The sequence below is a fragment of the Vollenhovia emeryi genome, unplaced genomic scaffold (assembly GCF_000949405.1).
Source record: "Vollenhovia emeryi isolate VEMERY1.0 unplaced genomic scaffold, V.emery_V1.0 DF939245.1, whole genome shotgun sequence".
NCBI lineage: Eukaryota > Metazoa > Arthropoda > Insecta > Hymenoptera > Formicidae > Vollenhovia > Vollenhovia emeryi.
In genome coordinates this window covers 470,886-491,419 of record NW_011967121.1, presented here as the reverse complement: position 1 = coordinate 491,419, position 20,534 = coordinate 470,886, and the positions used below count along the sequence as shown (strand labels likewise).

Here is a 20,534-nt window from a genome sequence, read left to right as displayed (position 1 = left end):
GTCTTAGGCCGGCCTATCGCCCAATTCGAGCGTGTGGCGAGATGTGCGCATAGCAATATCGATCGCCGGGCGGTCACATCTTGCCACGCGCTCGAATTGGGCGGTAGGCCGGCCTAAGACAACGATTTTTAATAATTAATTACTCGTTAACTATTACGAAAATTGCAAAATGGTACAGGACTTTTCCATTCATCTCGATCCGTTCTACCTTCTCAAAAATTTTGTCGGATATGGAAAGACTCACCCTGTATACATAGTTTTTAACTTGTTTATTATCTCGCTGATTACCAAGATAAACTTTTAATGCTTGCCAAGTACGAACACGTGAAAAGGCAACATAAAGTTGTCCATAATTAAAAACATCTTTGCGAAGATCTATTCCTACTTTGTCAAATGTTTATCCCTGTGACTTATTAATTGTCATCGCAAAAGCTAATTTTATCGTCTCTTCCTCCTCCTTTCTCTATCTTCCCTTTCTTCTCCTTCTTCATACACATAACATAAACTGTCAAAATAACCCTCTTAAATACAAACTGTCGAAACCGCAATTCGAAGTGAACGACTCGCAACGAGATCGACACATAAACTGTCAAAATAACCCTCCCTATTCCCTGTGCCTGACCTACCTGACCAATCACAGTGGAGACTGGGACAGACACGTGGTTTTAAAATGCAGATGATTGGACAGCACGCCTATTGCCAACGAATCATTGTGTCTTGGCATTACATAGATTTCTATTCCCTATTCCTATTCCCTATTCCTATTGCCTGTGCTTTCCTATTGTGTGATAGGCTTTAAATGCAAACTGTCAAAACCGCGAGTCGAAGAGAATCGACTCGCAACAAGGGGTTTGTTTTCTGTTCCTGCACTGGTGAACCCATACAGCACAAATTGTTGCAGAAAGGTTTCAGAAAGATTTCAAAATTATTTCGATATTTCACATTTCATGCTCAACATTTCTGACAGAATTCTGCAATATGTCATATAAAATGATGCAACAAAAATGTTTCAGAAATCTATCACATGCAATAAATTTGAAAAAATAATGCGAATATTACAAAAAGATTTTTCTCGTCTTTTGAGTCACATATATGGAACGTTGAAATGCTTGCCGCGCTGCAAAAGACGACACGGTAGCCCATCAACTTACAACTTTTGTAAAAGTATAATAAAGCAATGATTGACTACTGCGTCATCTTTTAAAATTTCAAAATATTGAAATAATTTTGCAGCAAACGGTTTGCTGTCGTAGCAAAATATTGAGCTATCACAACTAAAAATATTAGCTGTCCCTATTTTGCTAAGTTTTAGCTACAGCAGCTACATTGTTCTTTCCGTGCAACCACGAACATTCAAATCCGCACATACACACACACACACACACACACATACACACATACGGACATTTTGTAAAAATGTAATTTTTGGACGTTTTAAAACTTTTTAAACATTTCCCAAAGAAAACTGGAAAAAAAATTTTTCACGAAAACCTGATGGTTAAAAAGTATAGTATACGTAACACATACTATATAGCTTTTTAACTATCAGAGGTAAGCTACCTGACACTTGGAAAAACCGACTTTTAGTAATTTTTCAGAAACCCTTCTATTAAGTTTCAAGTGTAAGAATCGCGGACATTTTACTGTTTCATAGCTGTCTCAGAGCTATTGCAGAAACATTTTGTGATATTTCTGAAATATTTCTAAGAGATTTTTGTAACCTTACAGAAATCTTTCTATAAGCTTTCAAGTGTAAGAATCGCGGACATTTTACTGTTCCAGAGCTGTCTCAGAGCTATTGCAGAAACATTTTGCAATATTTATGAAACGTTTCAATCTATCACATGAAATATTTCTGAAATATTTCTGAAAGGTTTTTGTGCTGTATGGGGAACTAGTGCAGTAAGCTAGAATGAGAAAAAATATGCTTGTCTTACTCCAATTTATTGCACTAGTTCACTATAAGTGTAGGAACAGAAAACAAGCCCAAGATCGAAATCGAGTTTCGAGAGAGCCAATCGGCATCGCGGAAAAGCGACAACAATGAACTCGCAATGCCTTTTTTAGATAGGGATGGTACATAAACAGTTACATTCCTTACAGAGATTGTCCTAGCTATGGTGTCGAAATTCATTTTTATCCAATGCGAATGATTAATATTTAGTCGTAAAACCTAAGCTTTCCAGAAGTTATTACTAGAATCCCATGAGATAACATGCTTGTCTAAAAGACATCTTCAAGACTTCTTTAAGACGTCTTTAAGATATCTTTTAGACGTGTATGTCTAAAAGATGTCTAAAAGACGTGTTAAAGACGTCTTAAAGATATCCTTTAGACATGCATGTTATCTGGGATGTTGCTGCCATAAATTTTGTAGGACACAAACAATTCTCTAAAGGCCTGTGCCCACGACGCTAAAACTTGGTCCAAGTTCTAGTTCAGAGAACTGGCTGCTTGCAGCTTTTATGGAACAGCTGCAAATTGACTGGCAATTTGGGCCAAGTTTTAGTATCGTGGACACAGGCCTTAACAGATACACAAAATAGTAATAAATTTCTATTGCGACACCCAGAAATTTACCTGCGTTGGTAAGATACTTTCTTGAGCGTATACTCCGACTTTACATGCTTCTGAACCGAACGGATGCGGTGAACTTATAAAATTTACAAAATGTCAACGTTTATTTTTATTCGACGTTGTGCACATATCGATCCACTTATTTACTCATTCATTTATTAAAGATTATTATATTAAAGAGAACAATAATTCTACTAGAAAATATAACTGCCGGAATCCAAGAAATTCTACGTAAATTTTAAGTGTTACAAGAATCAATATGAAAATGCTAAGATTGGAACACTTTTGTTAATTTCTGTAATATTCTACAAGTAAGCAGATGTTTTAATTCTTTAAGATTTTGCTGTTTCTCAAATTTTTTAAACTAGTAAAGTTTTGTACTAATCTTTACAAAATTGTACATTTTCATGAAATACTACTTGCAATAATTTCTTGATTCGAGAACATTGTAACTTGTGGTACTATTTCGTGGACATTTTTACAAAAAAAATTAATGTTTCGACGAAGATACAGAAATTTCTACTTCAAGTCAATTTTTTCCGCTAAGCCCTGACGTCGAGTACTGCATTTTCCTTTAATAATGCAACCGAACGCGTTATCTCCCGGATAATTCCAGTTAGATAAACTGGACTTTATTCTTAATTTAATTTGCGCATATGTGAAACGGCGTCTCGTAAATGTCACTGCCGTAAATACATCTTGTTGTGCAACCAGCTCTCGAGTAAAAATGGCACGCGTGCGATATCTCGCTCGCGAAACGTTGAAATCGTATAATTTTTTCATCTTATTCCACTCCTCCTTGCAACAATCCGTGCAATTACAGTTCGTTTTTACATCATAGGTTCGCGAGTGCGCTACACGACATATGCAAAACGATACGAAATGTTTAACGGATAAGAGAAAGTATATACGGTGAGAGCATCGGAAGGCGAATCGTTCATACGTCGATACAGAACAGGTTTGAATTAAAATGTCGTCGTTAAAAAAGTTATGAGAAACTGCAATGGTTGCACAACAAGAGACGCTCTTCTAAAGTAATTAACTTAATTAATTATCTGCCCTAAACATTATGTCGATCGTAAATATTCATTAAATTTATTACGTAGGATTTATAAAATATTCCCGATGAAAAGCTTCCTACGCGAAGTATAAAAAAATATCAGTTTCAAATTCAATCTCATCTTATCGCGAGTATTTAGAGAATCGCAATCCGGAATGCATTTCCTTGCAATCAGATCTTATCACGGAGAGCGATGCAATCCAATATATTCCATTTGTTTAACATTCCCGCTGAAACGCGGAAGCTGCGCTTATCGCTCGTTTAAACAGTAGGAGGATGAAGGTAAAAAGATACCAACGCGGGTGAAATGGAGGAAGTGCGGTTTGTAGGAAACTTCTACGGAAATCGTTGAACGTTAAATCGCGGCCATTAAACTGCATCTCGATGTGAATTGCAGGAGACTGTTTCTGCTACGACTGCGCCGCCGCCGGACCGGACCTGTGGGCCTCCTGTTGCCGCGAAAGCCTGAGATGCTGCTCTCATCTCGCGGCGGCCTGCAGGACGTGCGATCACCCGACGCTGTATCCCTTCTGCGCCAAGCACTTCAAGAAATGTCTAACGCAGTACAACGAGAGGAAACAGAATTAGAAACGCAATCGGGATCTCCTCAGCGATGTCTCTCAACTGTGATAGTTGGCTTACCGTGGACGATCATCCAGCGACAGAAGCGCACGGCCCATCCTCCTCGATTACATTTGTCAAAGTTTGCATCGTAGCCGCTCGGATCGAACGCTACTAACTATCGGAGACGCAAGATACTTAACTTGACCCGTATTGCAAGTTGCACAACGTTTACGCCGTACCTCTAAATATAGCGTTTTACCCTCCAAGCCGTTAAACTGGTCCAACGGTACCTGATTGTTTCTGGGTCCAACTTTGTTCCAACGAGAATTTTTAGTTCTGCAATCGATGGTACCTGCGTCTCGGTGTCGTTAAACGACGAATCTACAAATAATGTAAAAACAATGAATCTGAAATAATGATAAATCACTTGTTGTTAGCAGAAACAAAAATTCTTGTTTCGGTTCTTTCAACGTGTACACAGGAAGTAGTTCGTTGTAATCGAATTTATAAAATGTAGTCAACGTGTACTGCGGAGAACGCGCTTCTGTGGATTTATACTTACCCGATAACTACGATAATTTGTGCTTAATTATTGTCGGTCCGAATCTTGGCTGCTAATTATACAGGGTGTCCCATTTTAACTTGGACAGTAAAATATCTCGAAAACTGAGCCCAGCAGACAAAAATGTTTCAGACAAAAGTTGTATGGTTTCGAGGGGGACATAAGATGGTACCATTGGTTTGACCTTGAAGAAATATTTGAAGGTCACATAAAGGTCACACCAATTTTTTTTTAACGGCATCCCCTATTTTTTATTACATGTTCTTGTAGCTGACCTCGAGAGCTTTCCAAAACGCTATAATAAAGTATTTTTGTATTAAGAACTTTTTGAGTTATTAAGGTTTGAAAGTTCCAATATTTTGACATAAATTACAAAATATTTTGTAAAATATTCATTTTTTTATCATCTTACCTTAATACTTTTTTGAACAGAATAATGAGACAAATCAACCGGTGTAAAGAAAACACAATTGTTAAAAAAATTTTTTTTATTACTTGTTACAAAATTGTGTTTTCTTTACACCGGTTGATTTGTATCATTATTCTGTTAAAAAAAGTATTAAGGTAAGATGATAAAAAAATGAATATTTTACAAGATATTTTGTAATTTATGTCAAAATATTGGAACTTTCAAACCTTAATAACTCAAAAAGTTCTTAATAAAAAAATACTTTATTATAGCGTTTTGAAAAGTTCTCGAGGTCAGCTACAAGAATATGTAATAAAAAATAGGGGATGCCATTTAAAAAAATTGGTGTGACCTTCATGTGACCTTCAAATAATTCTTCAAGGTCAAACCAAAGATACCATCTTATGTCCCCCTCGAAACCATACAACTTTTGCCTGAAACATTTTTGTCTGCTGGACTCAGTTTTCGAGATATTTTACTGTCCAAGTTAAAATGGGACACCCTGTATAATCTACAGACAGTAAGAGCGCCTTTGGGAGAAACATAAGTAACTTCTATCTACTGGATAAACTTATACTAAAATTGAAAAGCTTTCGCATTCGTGGATTTACAGATCGAGATCTTGGTGTACAAATTAGTGAACTTGTACATCGTACGCTCGTAAATTTATGAATACACGGGTTCATATACCACCAGCATTTTATTTTTTTTATCGTTGGCAAGACATTGAATAATTAAGAAATAACTATAACAGAACACACATAATCTTGGACTCGGCGATATAAATATAGATTAATTACCAATACGAACGAAAGTCTCGCAGATGCGTTAATCCAAAAAGAAAAACGAACGAAAATATTACAAAAGATAAATAAATATCACCTTTTAATACAATCATTGGTAAGCTTTATTCGTATAGTTTCCAGAGTATTCGGTAATCTTTATTTATCTACTAATTCTATAAATCGTGGGGACAACGCTTTTCATTCGGGCAAATGTTCCAAGATCAGTGTACGAATTTCGCAATTTCCTTTTCTTGACAAAATAAAAAATGTGCGCACGCCACGCAGTCTTCAACGGCTTAATATTCGTAATTGTGAAACTGTGTCTGCGTCCCCCGCAAAAACGAGCGGGCGACAAAGCCGACCCGTATTTTTTCCCCCTTTTTTCCTTGCATCTCGCGAACGCCTTAGAATTCTAGTTCTGCTAAATATTCGCCATCCCTCGTTTCTGTCGTGTAGCGAAAAGAGAGTTTCTCTTCTTTTTTTTTAGGATATAAAATTCTTTCGCACTTTGAAAGCGCTTAATTGCTAACAGCACCACACAGAGATTAAAGAGAGACAAGACTAGAAAAGAAAAAATAGAAAGAAACGTATTCTTTTTGTCTGTGAGAAACGAGACGCAATCTGGTTTTACCGAATGTAGTTAATCTATTTGTAGATAATAATAATGATGATGACGATGACGATGACGATGATGACGATGACGATGACGATACTTTGCTCTTTACCGAATCAGCGTAAATTCCAGGAGTCATATAAATCATATATTTCAGGCACATGTCTGCACCATTAATTTTATAGAAAAAATTAAACAGTACTTTTTTTCCGTTTACATCATTTATATCGGATATCCACATATCCGTTTGTATTAGGAAACAAATTCAAATTCTCATATCAATCCTTTCGTTACAAATCTCGTAAGCGATTGCGGAATTGATGAAGCTCGTTTCCAAGTAGTTTTACGTGAAACTTCATTGACGTCAGATGTCATTTTCAAGTTTTCAGATGAATCGAGAAAGTGGCCAGTCAATAATTTAATTACCTTAGTATAGGAAAATTGATAACAGACACATTAATCATAACTTAATTACGCACAATTAAACTGATTTAAGAAACTAGGAATATTATAATTGAATTGAAATAACATAATTAATTCGTAATCGTTTACACAATTTAATTTGAATTGCTGTTTGAGGAAAAATGGACTTGTGTCAAGTAAAACAACTGGGAAGCGGCCGTCGATTATCCAAATTATATAAACAAAATCGCTCCATTTTCTCGGGGAAGTACGTTCAAGCTTTTAAGAATCTCTCCTCTTTCATGTTGTCATTCTATTTCGCTCCCGGGTCTCATGTTAGGATAACGACGACAACGACGACGACGACGACGACGGTAGTGCCCCGATGACGGTAATTAGTTGACGACATATTATTACGTTTTCTCTTACACAAAAAACACAGATCTTGATCTATTATGCGATCGTAGACTTATTATGGTGTACATGTATATCAAGTACGAGTTCAAAATCTATCACGTAGTACAAAGAGAGATGATTATGCGCTATTTTAGTTTATTAAGTTGTATCATATACCGAGAAATATCAAGACTATAGTACTATATATTTAATTGATTCGGAAATGTATGAGACCAAGATCGGTTAGCCCAGAATTAATTAAATCAGACTATCAGCGGAGGAGAAAGATGGAGGGGGGTGGGGGGTGGGGGTAGAACTGGTATTACTGGGGACAAGTGCCGGAGTACTTTTTTTTTAACTCGTTCAAGTGCAGACTCGTAGAGGACGTCGTAAAAATCCGGCGGTCGCCGTGTTGTAACAATTCGCAAAAATCTCGATTACGTATCTCCTCTAGTAAGTTTTCTTTAAATACTTGGTACATCAAATGTGACATGAAATCAATCGCGCTGCGTTAACTCGAATCCCGAATTACCGTTACAGATTCATCTGAGTCTCGTTTTCAACAAGAACAGTCCATGTTAAGTCGTGTGTATACAACGCGCCCCGAGTGCGTGGTCCTTGCGCGTGACACGAGGCCCCGATTTAACGTACGACCTTGACGTCGCGCAAGAAAATTCATTTTGTGCGCAAATATAACACTCGTGTGTCGCTCTCCACTAGACTCGCATACCCCGCCGTATGTCAAGAGAGAAAAAGATTGCTATACATCTCACAGGTGCTGACTTATAATCCACTCACTCGCGCTTTCTTACAAACATAATTTTTTTTTTACCTTTTCTCTCGCGTATATAGCTACTTTCTATCTTGCGTGAAACTCACCTTAAAAATACAGTTCGGACAAAATAATGATATACACATAATACAGGTACTGCCGGTGATCGCACAACTCGCTGAAGCCACCGGCAAAAATCGTCTTAACTATCTAAGGGCCTAGAAAGATCCTTTCCATCGACTTCGTTACCTCGTCTTACACTCGTGCCTTTCCTTCCCGCGATTATCTCTATTATTGTTAATAATCCGATTGTTAATAATCGCAGTCATTTTACACTTATTATTGATTTATTTAGTGCCTTGTAAACGTCTATTTGGTTCTTTATATTATGTTGTATAACAGAGTTGTCTAACTTACGACACATCATCACGCGAGCGAGCGAGCGAACGTTTTTACTTTCCACCGTATTAGACAGATACTCACTTACGAACAGACCAGAATCAAGAGAGAGATGAGAAGATACAGCGGAATCTTGCGCAAATGTACAATATGCGCAAGTGAACAACGTACTTTGCTATTAATAACATTCATTATTATAACGACAAATGAGACAGGATAGACAATACGCACAAAGAACAAAAACAGCGGGGGGTGATCGCTCACTCGCGCCTAGTTAGGCAACTCGGTGTTCATAATCCAAGCAATTGTATTCAATATTATAATATGCTTGCTGATACGCTTAAATTAATTATTATGTTTATATATCAGTTGTTCAGTGGATAACGTTAACGACACGTTAACGACACGTTAACGAAACTATAACGTGTAAGAGAAAAGTTCGAGAAAAGGGAAACGAACGACATTTCCAATACGGGGGGGAGGGAGTTCCGTTGGTCTCCACTAAACAATGAATTGTGATCACTTAGACGCGACGCGATTTGTGTATTCCAACTCATGCGTACGTAGAGTGCACGTTTCAGTGACGGAAATAAAACCTTTACCCCTTAGATAACAATAAAGTCGTAAACGTACACGTCAATTGACATATTCACACGATTAATTATCCTTTATACAATATTAGTGAATGTCATCCCTTGAAGTTGAGCTTTACCTTAACAGACACTAAATGTTCCGGTTGGCATCGTAGTGTAACATTCAGGCGAACAGAATTACGGCTGCACACTTTGCTAAATTTCCCCTTATGCCTCTCTATTTTCCATTTCTTTTCGAACACGTTCCTTTCAAACACGTTCTTCCCAAACACGTTCACTGTTCGCATTTCTTTTTACCGCTAGATCATCCCTTAAATGCGTCCGGTTACGTTTTCCAGTTATGCGGATGGGCTCTCGGTGGTGCTTGATTGCCTTGCGCTTGAGACGCCTGCGACGGAATCATATCGAGCAGATATTGACGTTGAAGGTCCGCCGCTTGTCGTTGTAGCTCTACGAGGCCTTTGCCACCGGCAGCCATCGCTAATTGATAGGGATACAGTATAGAGGTAAAATGCGGCATCATGTGAGCAGGAAGAGGTTGATGCGGCGGTAAACCGGGTACTGGATTCTTCGCCAACTCTGGAACAATGACGAAGCGATAAATTGAAAACCAAGTTGACTCTCCCTCAGAATTTTGCGGGCATGTGTCTTCGCCTCACCTCTGAGCAATTGTTGCTGCAAGGCTGCCGCGGCAGCTGCGTGATGCGGGCCGAACTTGCCGCTCTCCGCGGCCAGCTTCACCAAGGGATGCTCTTGCATTTTCGGCGCGGGGGGCGTCGGCGTTAACGTAGGTGCCGGCGGTACCTGCGGCGGAGGGGCAGGTGGTGTGGCCACTCTTCTTGTGGGAGTTGCTGCCTTAGGAACTGGTTTCGGGGCCGGAGGGTCGGGACTCGGACACGCCGCCTGCGCTAGCCTCTGCTCTATCTCCTGCTCTTGCTGCAGCGCTTTTACGAAAGCAGTTTTCAATCTGTAACACAGTGTAAAGTCCATTATCCAAATCCAGACTTGACGCATTGTTTAATCGTTTCCATTTATTTTGCAAGAATGTTCATTATATTTTCAATTATTCGCTTACTTAAAAGAATATTACATGGTAATGGATGGCAATTTATGAGAGGGAAAGAAAAAATGAAGCAAAATAAAAAGTCACTAATGTTCTCGCACGATTGATATTTTAATATGTACGTAAAAACCTACCGATTAGTGTGTTCCGCTTTCAATGCTTTCTTCACGTTAGTCGTCACGCAGTGCTCACATATGACCCTTGGGTCACGACCTGCTGACGGTCGCTGGAAAGTCGCGTGTTGCCCTCTGGGACTGTCCTTTTTACCACCGGGCATAGGCTTTTCCCACTTCCAAACGGGTGTGAAGTCTGTTTTGCATTGCGAGCACTCGAATGGTTCGGGAGGCGGCGGTATGGCCGGCTCCTTCGTTATAAAGTCGACCACGTGTTCCAAACCGACCAAATATATGAATTCCGTGTTGGAGGGATTTGGTACGAAGTGCATCTCCGGGGGCGGCGGTTTCGGCGGTGGTATTTGTAACAGTGTTTTCTCGAGCTGCTTTCTTAGGGCCATCTTGGCAGCTGCTTGACGCTGAGCGGGTGTCTCGTCTCGCGTTGTTCTCTCCTATGTTATCGCAAACGTGGAACAAATGTTATTTGATGCAATTAACTCTCCCTCATTCAGTTAATATCCCAATAACACAAAAGACGAACATCTTAAATAAAAGAGAAATACAAACGTATAAAATAAATGGTAAAACAATATAGATCATTCGGTTTCATGTGCGCGTTTATGTTCGTACAATATGCATGCAAATTAGAATTTAAATGCCCCTTGTATGCACAATATTTCTCTCTTCACGTGTGTACAATAACACAACCACATTTAAGAAATAAACATGTTAGTAAAAGTTCAGCAACGCTGCATGTTATAACTTGTATTATGCGTGAAAGCTTTTAGCAAATTCGGTTGCTTGTACTGTGCGCATGATGCGTGAACACTGAGGCCTGTTTATAGTCAATTCTTACATTTAACTGTTTTAAATACATGTACAAAGAGTATTTAGCCCAAACATGATCCGTACAGATGCTATACAGATTATTTTATGGGCTGAGAAATATTTCCAGAGAAATTTAAGATGATCCTTAAATATAAGAATTGACTGTAAACAAGTCTTAGGCCGGTATTCAGATCTTAGATTCAAGACAGTCTTATCATCTTCAGATACTCTATAGCCAATGAAACGTTCCATACAGTATCTTTAGATAAATTCAAGACGGTCTTGAATATAAGATCCATAGACTTATATACATAGATAGACTACACTGAAGAATAGAGATATTGCATGATGCCTCTCTCTCTCTCTCGCTTTTTGTTAAGAGTCGGGAGAAAACAACAGAAAACAAAGACACGCTCACTCAGGCTAGAGACCCTGTAATCAGAGACTGGCCATAAGAGCTCGTCAAATTTCTACGAGCGATTCTACGATCGTAGAAGAGTGAGATAGCCTCTGTTTCTCTCTCACTCGCGGGAATTTGACGAACCCTTATGGCCAGTCTCTAACACAGGGTCCTAACTCAGGCTATTGCTCGCGCAGTTTATTTGCACAAGTCTATGATCAGATCCGACTATTAATACTGGTCTTGGTGCGCACTGGTGCAAGCAACTGAATTCGCTATTAGATACTAGATTTTTCTGTATACAGCTTTATTAGAAGTGAAGTGAGGTTCAATATGTACTTAAAATTCGCCAAAGTCTCATTGTCGAGAATTCGAGTACTCATAAGAAATGTTATTTGATACATTGTACTCGTAAAGTAATCGAATCTCAACTAGTTGGTTTCGAATTCTAGAATGACTGTAGAGATTCGAAAGGTACTTACAAGTACTGTCCCTTGTAAAGAATCGAATCTTTCACAAGTAGTACTCGAACTTTCAGAATAAAGTTGTTAATAATGTAACTATATTTTTATCATATTGTTCATATCGCATGTATTAAAACCAAAGTAATAAAAACTTAGACTTGTGATTTACATAATTTCATTTCTCTCTCTTCTTAAACGATTTTCTTTCTACAAACGTTTCGATTCCAAGAAAATGTTTTGGTGAAGCAGAGGAAAGTCGCAAATTATGAGACAGATTTCCAATATGAGATAGCAGGTTTTCAACCTCCAAACTCAATCACAAATCTCATCTAACGATGAGTTTTTTTATTAAACAGGTTTCACTCCAGGAGCAATAAATTCATAGTGGAATCAACAGATGATGCCTGTTAATGTAGTAGAAACCCCGCTATCTTTTATTAAGATCCTCTATCTCATAATAGGGGACTTTTCTCTACTCACGAAAGATTCGATCATATTTGATCGAGGTTCGAGTCTACTTGGAAGTACTACTTTTGATTTTCGTGGCACTTGTAAAGGATCCAAACCCATTTCGTCCAGGTTTAAGTACAGCGATACTTGCATTTTGCAAAGTAATCACAAAGTTTGAAACTTGGTAAGAGTTTAGGAATACTGCATGTGGTAATTTGTACCATGCATTAATGACGATTTGAACACTAGATTTGTCTGTATACAGTTAGCAAACTGAAGAATCATCAGAGACAAGAAGCTCGGAAAGTAAAGCCCAATTAAAACGCATAATCAATATGGAGAGAAAAAAACAAACAGAGTAGCCTTTACAGAATATAGACAGAACGAGACATTACACATTGATCGACGAGTGAATGTACCTGCTCCGAATTCACAGGTGTGCTTAAGGATGCGGTGGTTTTATTTTCTTGCGATCCAGCAAGCAGCTTTGTGTTTAGAAAAACACATAACAATGGATTACATACGTTGTTCACAATTAGAGAATCACTTAACACTTTCACACTGCCGGGACAGCATTCGCGGCAACGATCGCTCGTGATGTACCGCGGTGAAGGTGTTAGGCTCTTAAAATTATTCGTATAAAGGACGAGAGTTTCGACAGTCTGATAAACTTACTCTTAACGTTCACGTAAAGCTACAACTGTACTTACGTAGGGTATAGTTACAACTATGTAAAGCTAATGACGAGAGTAATAAAGAAGTGCGATGATATACCTTACTTACTTGATGCGCGGGAGTCGGCGTCGGGTCCTTCGTCGACCTCTCCGTTCTGTCCGTCGGCGCGTGATAACTCGAGACAGTCGCCGCCGCCACACTGGGCGGTCTACCTCTAGGATGAGGTGGCTGCGGTATCACCATGTTCGGAGGCATCCCGCCTGTACTTGGAATGGCATTTCGACCGGCAGTAGGCGGTAGCACCATGCCGGGTGGCGGAGCATGTAAACTACTACTTCTGCTCGGCGCAGGCTGACCCTTGAGTAAAGGCGGCGGCGCTTTCCCGGCTCTGCGATGAAGAACGCAACGTTACATTTCGATCTCATTTGAAGCCGTGTCGCAAGACTGACAAGTTAGTCGCGCACAGTTCTATCTCGATTTCTATCACGCTGATGTGACATTGGTGAAATAACGTTAGACCTTTTATCGCGATAAATATTGCCGCATGCCTCGGTGGTCGAATCGCCGAGACGCCCGCCCAAGGAAATCCAGGTTCAAACTCTGGCCGAGGTAAATTTTTCGCGATACATTTAAAAATTAGAAAAAGAGAGAGAGTAGCTCTTTCGCTCGTGTATTGTATTAACAATTAATAACTACTGAAAGGCCAAATTAACGAGCATTAACGGGTGTTCTTTTTTTTTAAACTATTGATAAAATTACTTTATTCCTCAGCTAGTAAGAATATTCTTAAAGTCGCCAGAAGTAATTAATAAATTAATAACATCAGTGATTTTTGTTGACCGTATCTGGCAATTAAAATTCTTATTGCGAAAAATATTACCCCAGCCAGGATTCGAACCTGGGACCTCCCTAATCCGTGACGGGCAAAAAATCGTGTATCGACAGTTCATTGTGCGGTCGACAATCCGTATCGACGCACAGTTTCTGAAAAGTCGAAATAGACGCGTAAACAACATCTTAAGTTATATACATTTTATTGCGAATAGTATTATCACAGCCCCAGTGGTCGAGCTGGCTAAGACGCCCGTCACAGATTAGGGAGGTCCCAGGTTCGAATCCTGGCTGGGGTACCAGCCCCAGTTGTCGAGCTGGCTAAGACTCCCGTCACGGATTAGGGAGGTTCCAGGTTCGAATCCTGGCTGGGGTAATATTTTTCGCAATAAGAATTTGAATTGCCAGATACGGTCAACAAAAATCACTGATGTTATTAATTTATTCTTCAAGTTCAAATAAACGTTTCGGCTGTACTGGGCCTTCTTCGGTATATAAAACGAAATTCGCATACATCGAAATAAATTAACGCATTATCGGCGGTGGATTTCTTACAAACAGACCAACTTCTTTCTGTAACGCGATGTCATGGAGGTTCAGTCGATTTCACCTACGAATCCGACGTGTACTCATTAGGAGACGAGAATAAATTGGTCCTAGGTTCTAGTTTTTCCTTTTTCGATCGGGTGTTCAAATGTTCTCCCGTGTTTTATTACATTTAAATTAGTGTCTAAATGATTTTCATTTTTTAATGTAATTTGACACTAACGTCCTGTCTTGGCTCTTATATCCTTTGTTCCTTCGAATTGCGATTTCACGCCAGAGCCTTACGAATTGTATCGTTACGTTTCGACTCGACGCAACGATACGTCTTGGGAAAACGTCAACATGTCGTCGCGAGGCTTTACCTGTGAGGCACCTGCTGCGCCGTTATCGGCGGCGGCAGTTTGCTGAGAACCTTGGGTGCCGCCGCGATGTTCTCCTTCAGTTGCTGGGACTGGCGCAGCTTCTTCAAAAGTACTAATTTCATTTCCTCGGACTTGAGCTCCTCCTTATATTTTCTAAGCATTCTTTCGCGCTCGGCCAGCTCGTCGGACGACAGCTCCTTGATTGGCAGAATCGGAGGCATGTCACCTGCTTAAGCATTCAACATAATGAGACGTGATATTGCGGTATAAAAATTCACAAATTATTCCCCGTCCGTTAGCGACGTGGCGAAAGATAATTCATAGCAACCTTCGTCGCTGTCCGACGCATTTCCATTTAGATATCCATTCATCCTAGGCCAATCGTCGGGACTCTCGGCGTAGCTCCTCTCGATCCTAGGTCGAAGGTTGCGGCGCGGCTTGCGCTCGTCGCCGCGTTTAGGAGCCAGGATGCCGCGGGCCGCGTTCTGTATGTTACGCGCCTCCGGCATGTTGTTCTCCAGATTCGACCCGGCGGAGAAGTGTATCCCCAAGTCCAGCGGGATGTCGCCGGAATTCAACGGGAGAGACGGGGAGTTGCGTCTGCCACTGCTGCTGAAAGATCACAGAGAGTTAAAGGGACCTGCCGCACAAACGCACAGCGTCAGTAACTGCGCTCTCCGTTCATCGACGCAGGCAGCAGTCTGCCCTTAACATCCAGTGAACAATGAGAAGACGATACTTGTGCCAACTCGCGTCGGTAAACAGATAGCACCCTGCAAGAGTCTACCCAGACAAACGTGCACAGCGCACAAACGTATGCAACGACCCATACAGCACGCATGTCTGAAAGACATCTTTAAGCCATCTTTAAATCGTCTTTTAGATATGTGTCTAAAAGACGACTTAAAGATGCCTCAAAGATGTCTTTCAGACATGCGTGCTGTATGGGGAGGAATCTGATCGAACGGCAAATACACGCACAAGAAGATGGACCGTTCAATCTTTTTTTTATGCCCATGCACCTGTGCTAGTTTCTTTGGACAGACCCTAAAGGTCTGCGTCCACGATCCTAGAAGTGGTCCAAGTTCCAGTCTCGAGAAACGTGTGGCCAATCAACTTGCTCGATCCATAGAAGCGGCAAGTTGTTCGGCTGCACATTGTTTTTCGCACCAAGTTCCTAGCTTCGTGGACGCAGGCCTCGAGACTCGGGAAAAATTCCGAGCTTGTTTCAAGTACGTTCGAGGCTAAAGGGGCAACGACAACCTACTTCTTCGTCCATCGCACGGCGATAAGAACCTAATGGCGATAAGAGGCCCGTCCGGATAAAAGGCGGTCATTATCATTAATTACCATTGTACATATCGTCCCTGTTTTAACGCTCGAAATTGCACAATTCCAGGCGAGATCGCGGAGAGGGGGAGGGGGGGAGAGAAAACTACCGTTACTCCTCTCTTGCCTCGCGTCGAGGACAATTCCGGGCACAAACGCGTCGGAGAGTCGCGACAAACGAGCCCCCGGACACGTGGCACTTTACCTGATGCTCAGGTCCACCACCGAGTCGCCGTCCACATCCATGGCCTCCATCCTTCCGACCGTGGTCACTCTGCAATCACAAATGCACGCGTGAGGCGTCGATCAACCGCGGAGACATATTTCGCTCGCCAGGCGGCGGGAGTCGGGGGGGGAAGAGCCGGGGGGTGAGGGGAGGGGGAGAGGGCGCGAACGGAGGATGTCGCCGTTTGAAAGCGCGCGCTGCGAGGAGGCGGCCGCCGCCGCCGACGACGACGACGGCGATGATCCCGCGGCGCGGAGCGCACACGCCGGAGTCGTGCGTGCGCGCACGCAGCGACACGCACCGCACGGCCGAGCGTACAACTGGGTTACCGAGGCTCTCCTGCGCGCATCCTCGGTACGCGGCCGCCGGAACGCGAACACCGCGGCTACGGCGTGGATCCCCCGCGGATCCCCGAGAGTCCACTCCGGCGGCCGGGAGCGCCGTCACGGAGACGTCGTGGGGCCAGCGGCGCGGCGAGGTGTCCCGTGGCGGCGACGCGCGAAACCGAGGAACATCCGTGACGGAAGAACGACGCCACCAGCGTGAAGGCGCGGAGGGAGAGGGGATGGCGGGGGAGCGAGAAGGAGCGAGGGGAGGGAGGAGAGGCGGGACGGGCGGTCGGCCAATACCTGCGGAAGTAACTGTCCTAACCTAACTTCCACGGGAGTTTAAAGAGAATCGGCAGCGCGCGTCGGCGGGGCCCCGAGTTTTCCCGAGTTTCTGCGGGGACGAGAGAGAGCGTGTGCGTTGGCGCGCGCGCGCGCGCGCCAACGCCGTCCGCAACGCGGGGACAACGGCGAGAAAGAGGACGACGTCGACGACGACGTCGTCGTCGTCGTCGTCGTTGGTGAACGACACGGGGACCACGTCGGTATCACCGGACCACCGGCGTATCACTCGCGGACCGCGCGCTGCTCCTTTTCGGCGGAGCGCGTAGGACACGCATACGCACGGACGCGCACTCTCCCCCCCTCTCTCTCGCTCTCTCTTTCTCCGCCGACCCCCCCCCTTCTCGCTCTCTTTCTCCGCGCTCGCAATTGAAGAATTAAATTTGATGCCTCGGAAGTGGCGTCCCCGACACAATGGCAGCTAAGCGTAGCGGTACAAGACCCGTAGAGTAGGTAGGTCGGTCGAGGGGGCGCGGGGGGCGGGCAAGCGCGGGAGCAGCGGGAGGGGCGGTACGCGGCTCGCGCGCGCGCGGGGAGGGGAACGGTCGCACATTAATTATTTCTCCTCTCACCCCTACTACGACCGCGGCACGCTAGCCGCTCACCCACACACGCGGCCACATCGGGAACGGGCTAGAAACCAATTTCTCTCTTTCCCTCCGTCTTCATTTGCAACACTCGTTCGCTCGCGCGCGCGCGCGCGCTTTCTCTCTCTTCTCTCCGTCGATGTATCGGTCCCATTGCGACCCCCCCCCCGCCCCCCGCGGCCGCCCTTTCTCCCTTTCGCGCCCCTTGCGGGTTTTCCCGAATTTCGTCTCCGTACGTGTCTCCCGCCCCCACCGTCGCCCTCCCGGTCGCTCGCGCGCCCTTATGCCCTACGGGGAATCGATTTTTCGACGGCAGGGTCCCCACTGCCGGCTGCAGCGGCCGCCGCCGCCACCGCCGGTGCGAAGGGCTCGCGACGTTTTTCGGCGCGGGCCGCCGCGCGCCTTCTCACCGTCGTCGTCGCGTCTGCTCGCGCAACGAGAGGCGCGATCATCAATTTCGCGCGGGGGGATCCCCGAGCGAGCGAGCAAGCAGCGTGCTTCGAGGCGTCACGCTCGCGTGCGGCCGCGATATTCGATAGCCCCGGCACGTCGTCTCCCGAGTGTGCCGCTCGCTTGCACGCTCGAGCCCAAGAGTTGCCCTTTTCGCCGTGCGACTCGAGTTGCCGCCGCACGTGGATACATCTTTACTCCGAGTTTCCACGCACGCGAGCGAGCGAGCGAGAGGGCGAGAGAGAGAGAGAGAGAGAAATATGCTCGGCCCTGCCGCGGTCTTAGATCCCCCGCCTCCTCACCTCGCCCGGCTACGCGGCGTCACGTGACGGTCGGTACACGTATCCCGTAGGGGTCTCTAAACTTTCCGCACGCGCAAGCAGGCAGGTATGCGAGCTCCTCGCGTGCGGCGCGAAGTTATGTCATTTCGCGCGGGGTCGGGCCGCGGGAAATCGCCGGCACAACGAGGAGTCCCCGGACGTTCTCGCCACAGGCTCGCCGCGCGCCGGGGCGACGAGATCCGACAGCGTTCGACTGTATTATAGAAAATTCGGTTGCTCGCACGAATTTTTTTTGTTTCTTGAAAATACCTCCAAACCCACATGCTTAATCTTAGTTAAACACCGAATCCAACACTCGGCACTTGAATTCCTTCAGGCGCCGAACTCGTGAAATTTCCCTCCGTCGGAAAATACGCGGGACAAACCCTATCACCGCTAACCTCACCTCACTCGTGTTAGCACAGAGCTATACGAGTAGTCACCCTGCTCGCGATCGACTGCACAATGTAGCGAACTCGGTTACTCGCACTAGTTTTCTTTTCGTTTCCTAAAAACTCCTCGAAACTCACGTGCTTGATCTTGGTTGAACACTGAAGCCAACGCTAGGGGGCTTAAACTCCTTCAAGCGTTGAACTTGTGAAATTTCCCTGGGCGGGAAAATACGCGGGACGAGGAGCGGAACCGAACCCTGCCTCATTGCTAATCCCACTCGTGTTAACACGGAGGTATACCACGTCATCCCGCTCGCACTAGTGCGCACCGAGTACACGCTAAGGTTCATAGTCAATTCTTTTATTTCAGGTTCGTTTTCAATACAGTTGACAAACTATCTAGTTTATCTATCACAAACTGGTCCGTACGGATGCTGCATAGATCATTTTACTAGCGAAGAAGTACTTCAAGAGGTATTTCGGACGATTCTTAAACATAAGAATTGATTGTAAAGAAGCCTTAGTGCGCACTCGGTACGAGCGACCGAATTCGCTATAAATTTCGCGCGGCGTTAGGGTGTGTGAGATCTCTCGCTTCTTCGTAATTGGCAGATTATAAATCGGATCTTTCCTATTCCCTCGACGGATACGTCTTCGCAAGGAGCGATCGTGCCTCCTAGAAGTTAGCCCCCCCCCACTTTTCGAGTTTACCAATTTTGACAGTTGTGCTGAATTGTGCTAGGTTTGTGCTATATTGTGCTAGAAGATTAAACTCGAAATCCGAAAAATAGGGTAGAAAATAAAAAAAATTTTTTCAGTTATGCAGTCAAAACTGTATATCTGAGTTGTGCTGACTTGTGCTAGGCTAGCACTACTCAGATATACAGTTTCGACTGCGTCGGAGAGTCAGAAGCCGAAAATTTTAACAAAGAATGCGAGCGCGAAGGGCCGCGCTCAAGAGTAAAGTGCCCTTAATATCGTTGTGCCAGAAAATTTGAAAGTTGTGCTGACTTGTGCTAGGTTAGCACAACTCAGATATACAGTTTTGACTGCATCGGAGAGTCAGAAGCCGAAAATTTTAACAAAGAATGTGAGCGCGAAGGGCCGCGCTCAAGAGTAAAGTGCCCTTAATATCGTTGTGCCGGAAAATTTGAAAGTTGTGCTGACTTGTGCTAGGTTAGCACAACTCAGATATACAGTTTTGACTGCATCGGAGTCAGAAGCCGAAAATTTTAACAAAGAATGTGAGCGCGAAGGGCCGCGCTCAAGAGTAAAGTGCCCTTAATATACCCCTATTAACCTGAACCCCCCACCATCGCAAATCAAGTTCGCACTAGATCAAAAATTTAGTGCTATTTAGGTGCTATTTTAGTGCCGCAGTCCGAATTTTAATGCTCAAACCGTTTAGCAGGAAATTACGTAAAAAATGGGGGGGTCCAGCTTGCCATTAAGCTGCAACCCCCCATACCCAAAAAATATATGGAGTGACCCTACATACAAAACAAATACACTAGAATTTAGTGCTATTTAGGTGCTTTACGATAACCACAAACATACCCGAAATATTTCACAAATAGCCTTAGAAAATAAATAATTTGTCAGGAGAGCGCGCGCGCCGCGTGGTAAAGTGCGTTACAATGACGTCAGAGAATTAGGTGCTCGAATGAATTCAGTGCTAAAACAGTCCTCAGATATCGT

At 43.6% G+C, this 20,534-nt stretch overlaps 2 protein-coding genes and 1 non-coding gene across 12 annotated transcripts in view; 2 read left to right on the top strand and 1 right to left on the bottom strand.

Annotated features, from left to right (window-relative positions):
- The window catches only part of LOC105560028, a 12,076-nt gene extending 7,426 nt beyond the window's left edge, over positions 1-4,650 (top strand). Inside the window, exon 3 of the mRNA XM_012008762.1 lies at positions 4,035-4,650. Within this exon, the coding sequence (XP_011864152.1) occupies positions 4,035-4,225 (191 nt within the window). The 3' untranslated portion in view covers positions 4,226-4,650. The remainder of the gene's footprint in view (positions 1-4,034) is intronic.
- Positions 4,651-5,853: 1,203 nt separating this feature from the next.
- LOC105560027 (transcriptional repressor p66-alpha) overlaps positions 5,854-20,534 on the bottom strand; it is a 25,263-nt gene continuing 10,582 nt past the window's right edge. For 2 of the 10 annotated variants that reach the window (XM_012008751.1, XM_012008760.1), the window contains exons 2-9: positions 16,399-16,467; positions 15,193-15,476; positions 14,865-15,093; positions 13,225-13,513; positions 12,870-12,935; positions 10,330-10,760; positions 9,792-10,099; positions 5,854-9,711 (exon numbers count right to left, since the gene is read on the bottom strand). In XM_012008751.1, the coding sequence (XP_011864141.1) occupies positions 9,458-9,711; positions 9,792-10,099; positions 10,330-10,760; positions 12,870-12,935; positions 13,225-13,513; positions 14,865-15,093; positions 15,193-15,476; positions 16,399-16,467 (1,930 nt within the window). In that variant the 3' untranslated portion in view covers positions 5,854-9,457. Of the gene's footprint in view, positions 9,712-9,791; positions 10,100-10,329; positions 10,761-12,869; positions 12,936-13,224; positions 13,514-14,864; positions 15,094-15,192; positions 15,477-16,398; positions 16,468-16,748; positions 16,953-17,048; positions 17,392-20,534 lie in introns of those variants that run through there. The other 8 variants (XM_012008759.1, XM_012008761.1, XM_012008755.1 and 5 more) reach the window with 8 other exon arrangements.
- On the top strand, positions 14,182-14,255 carry Trnal-cag. The gene has a single exon. It is a non-coding gene; the product is annotated as a tRNA-Leu (tRNA).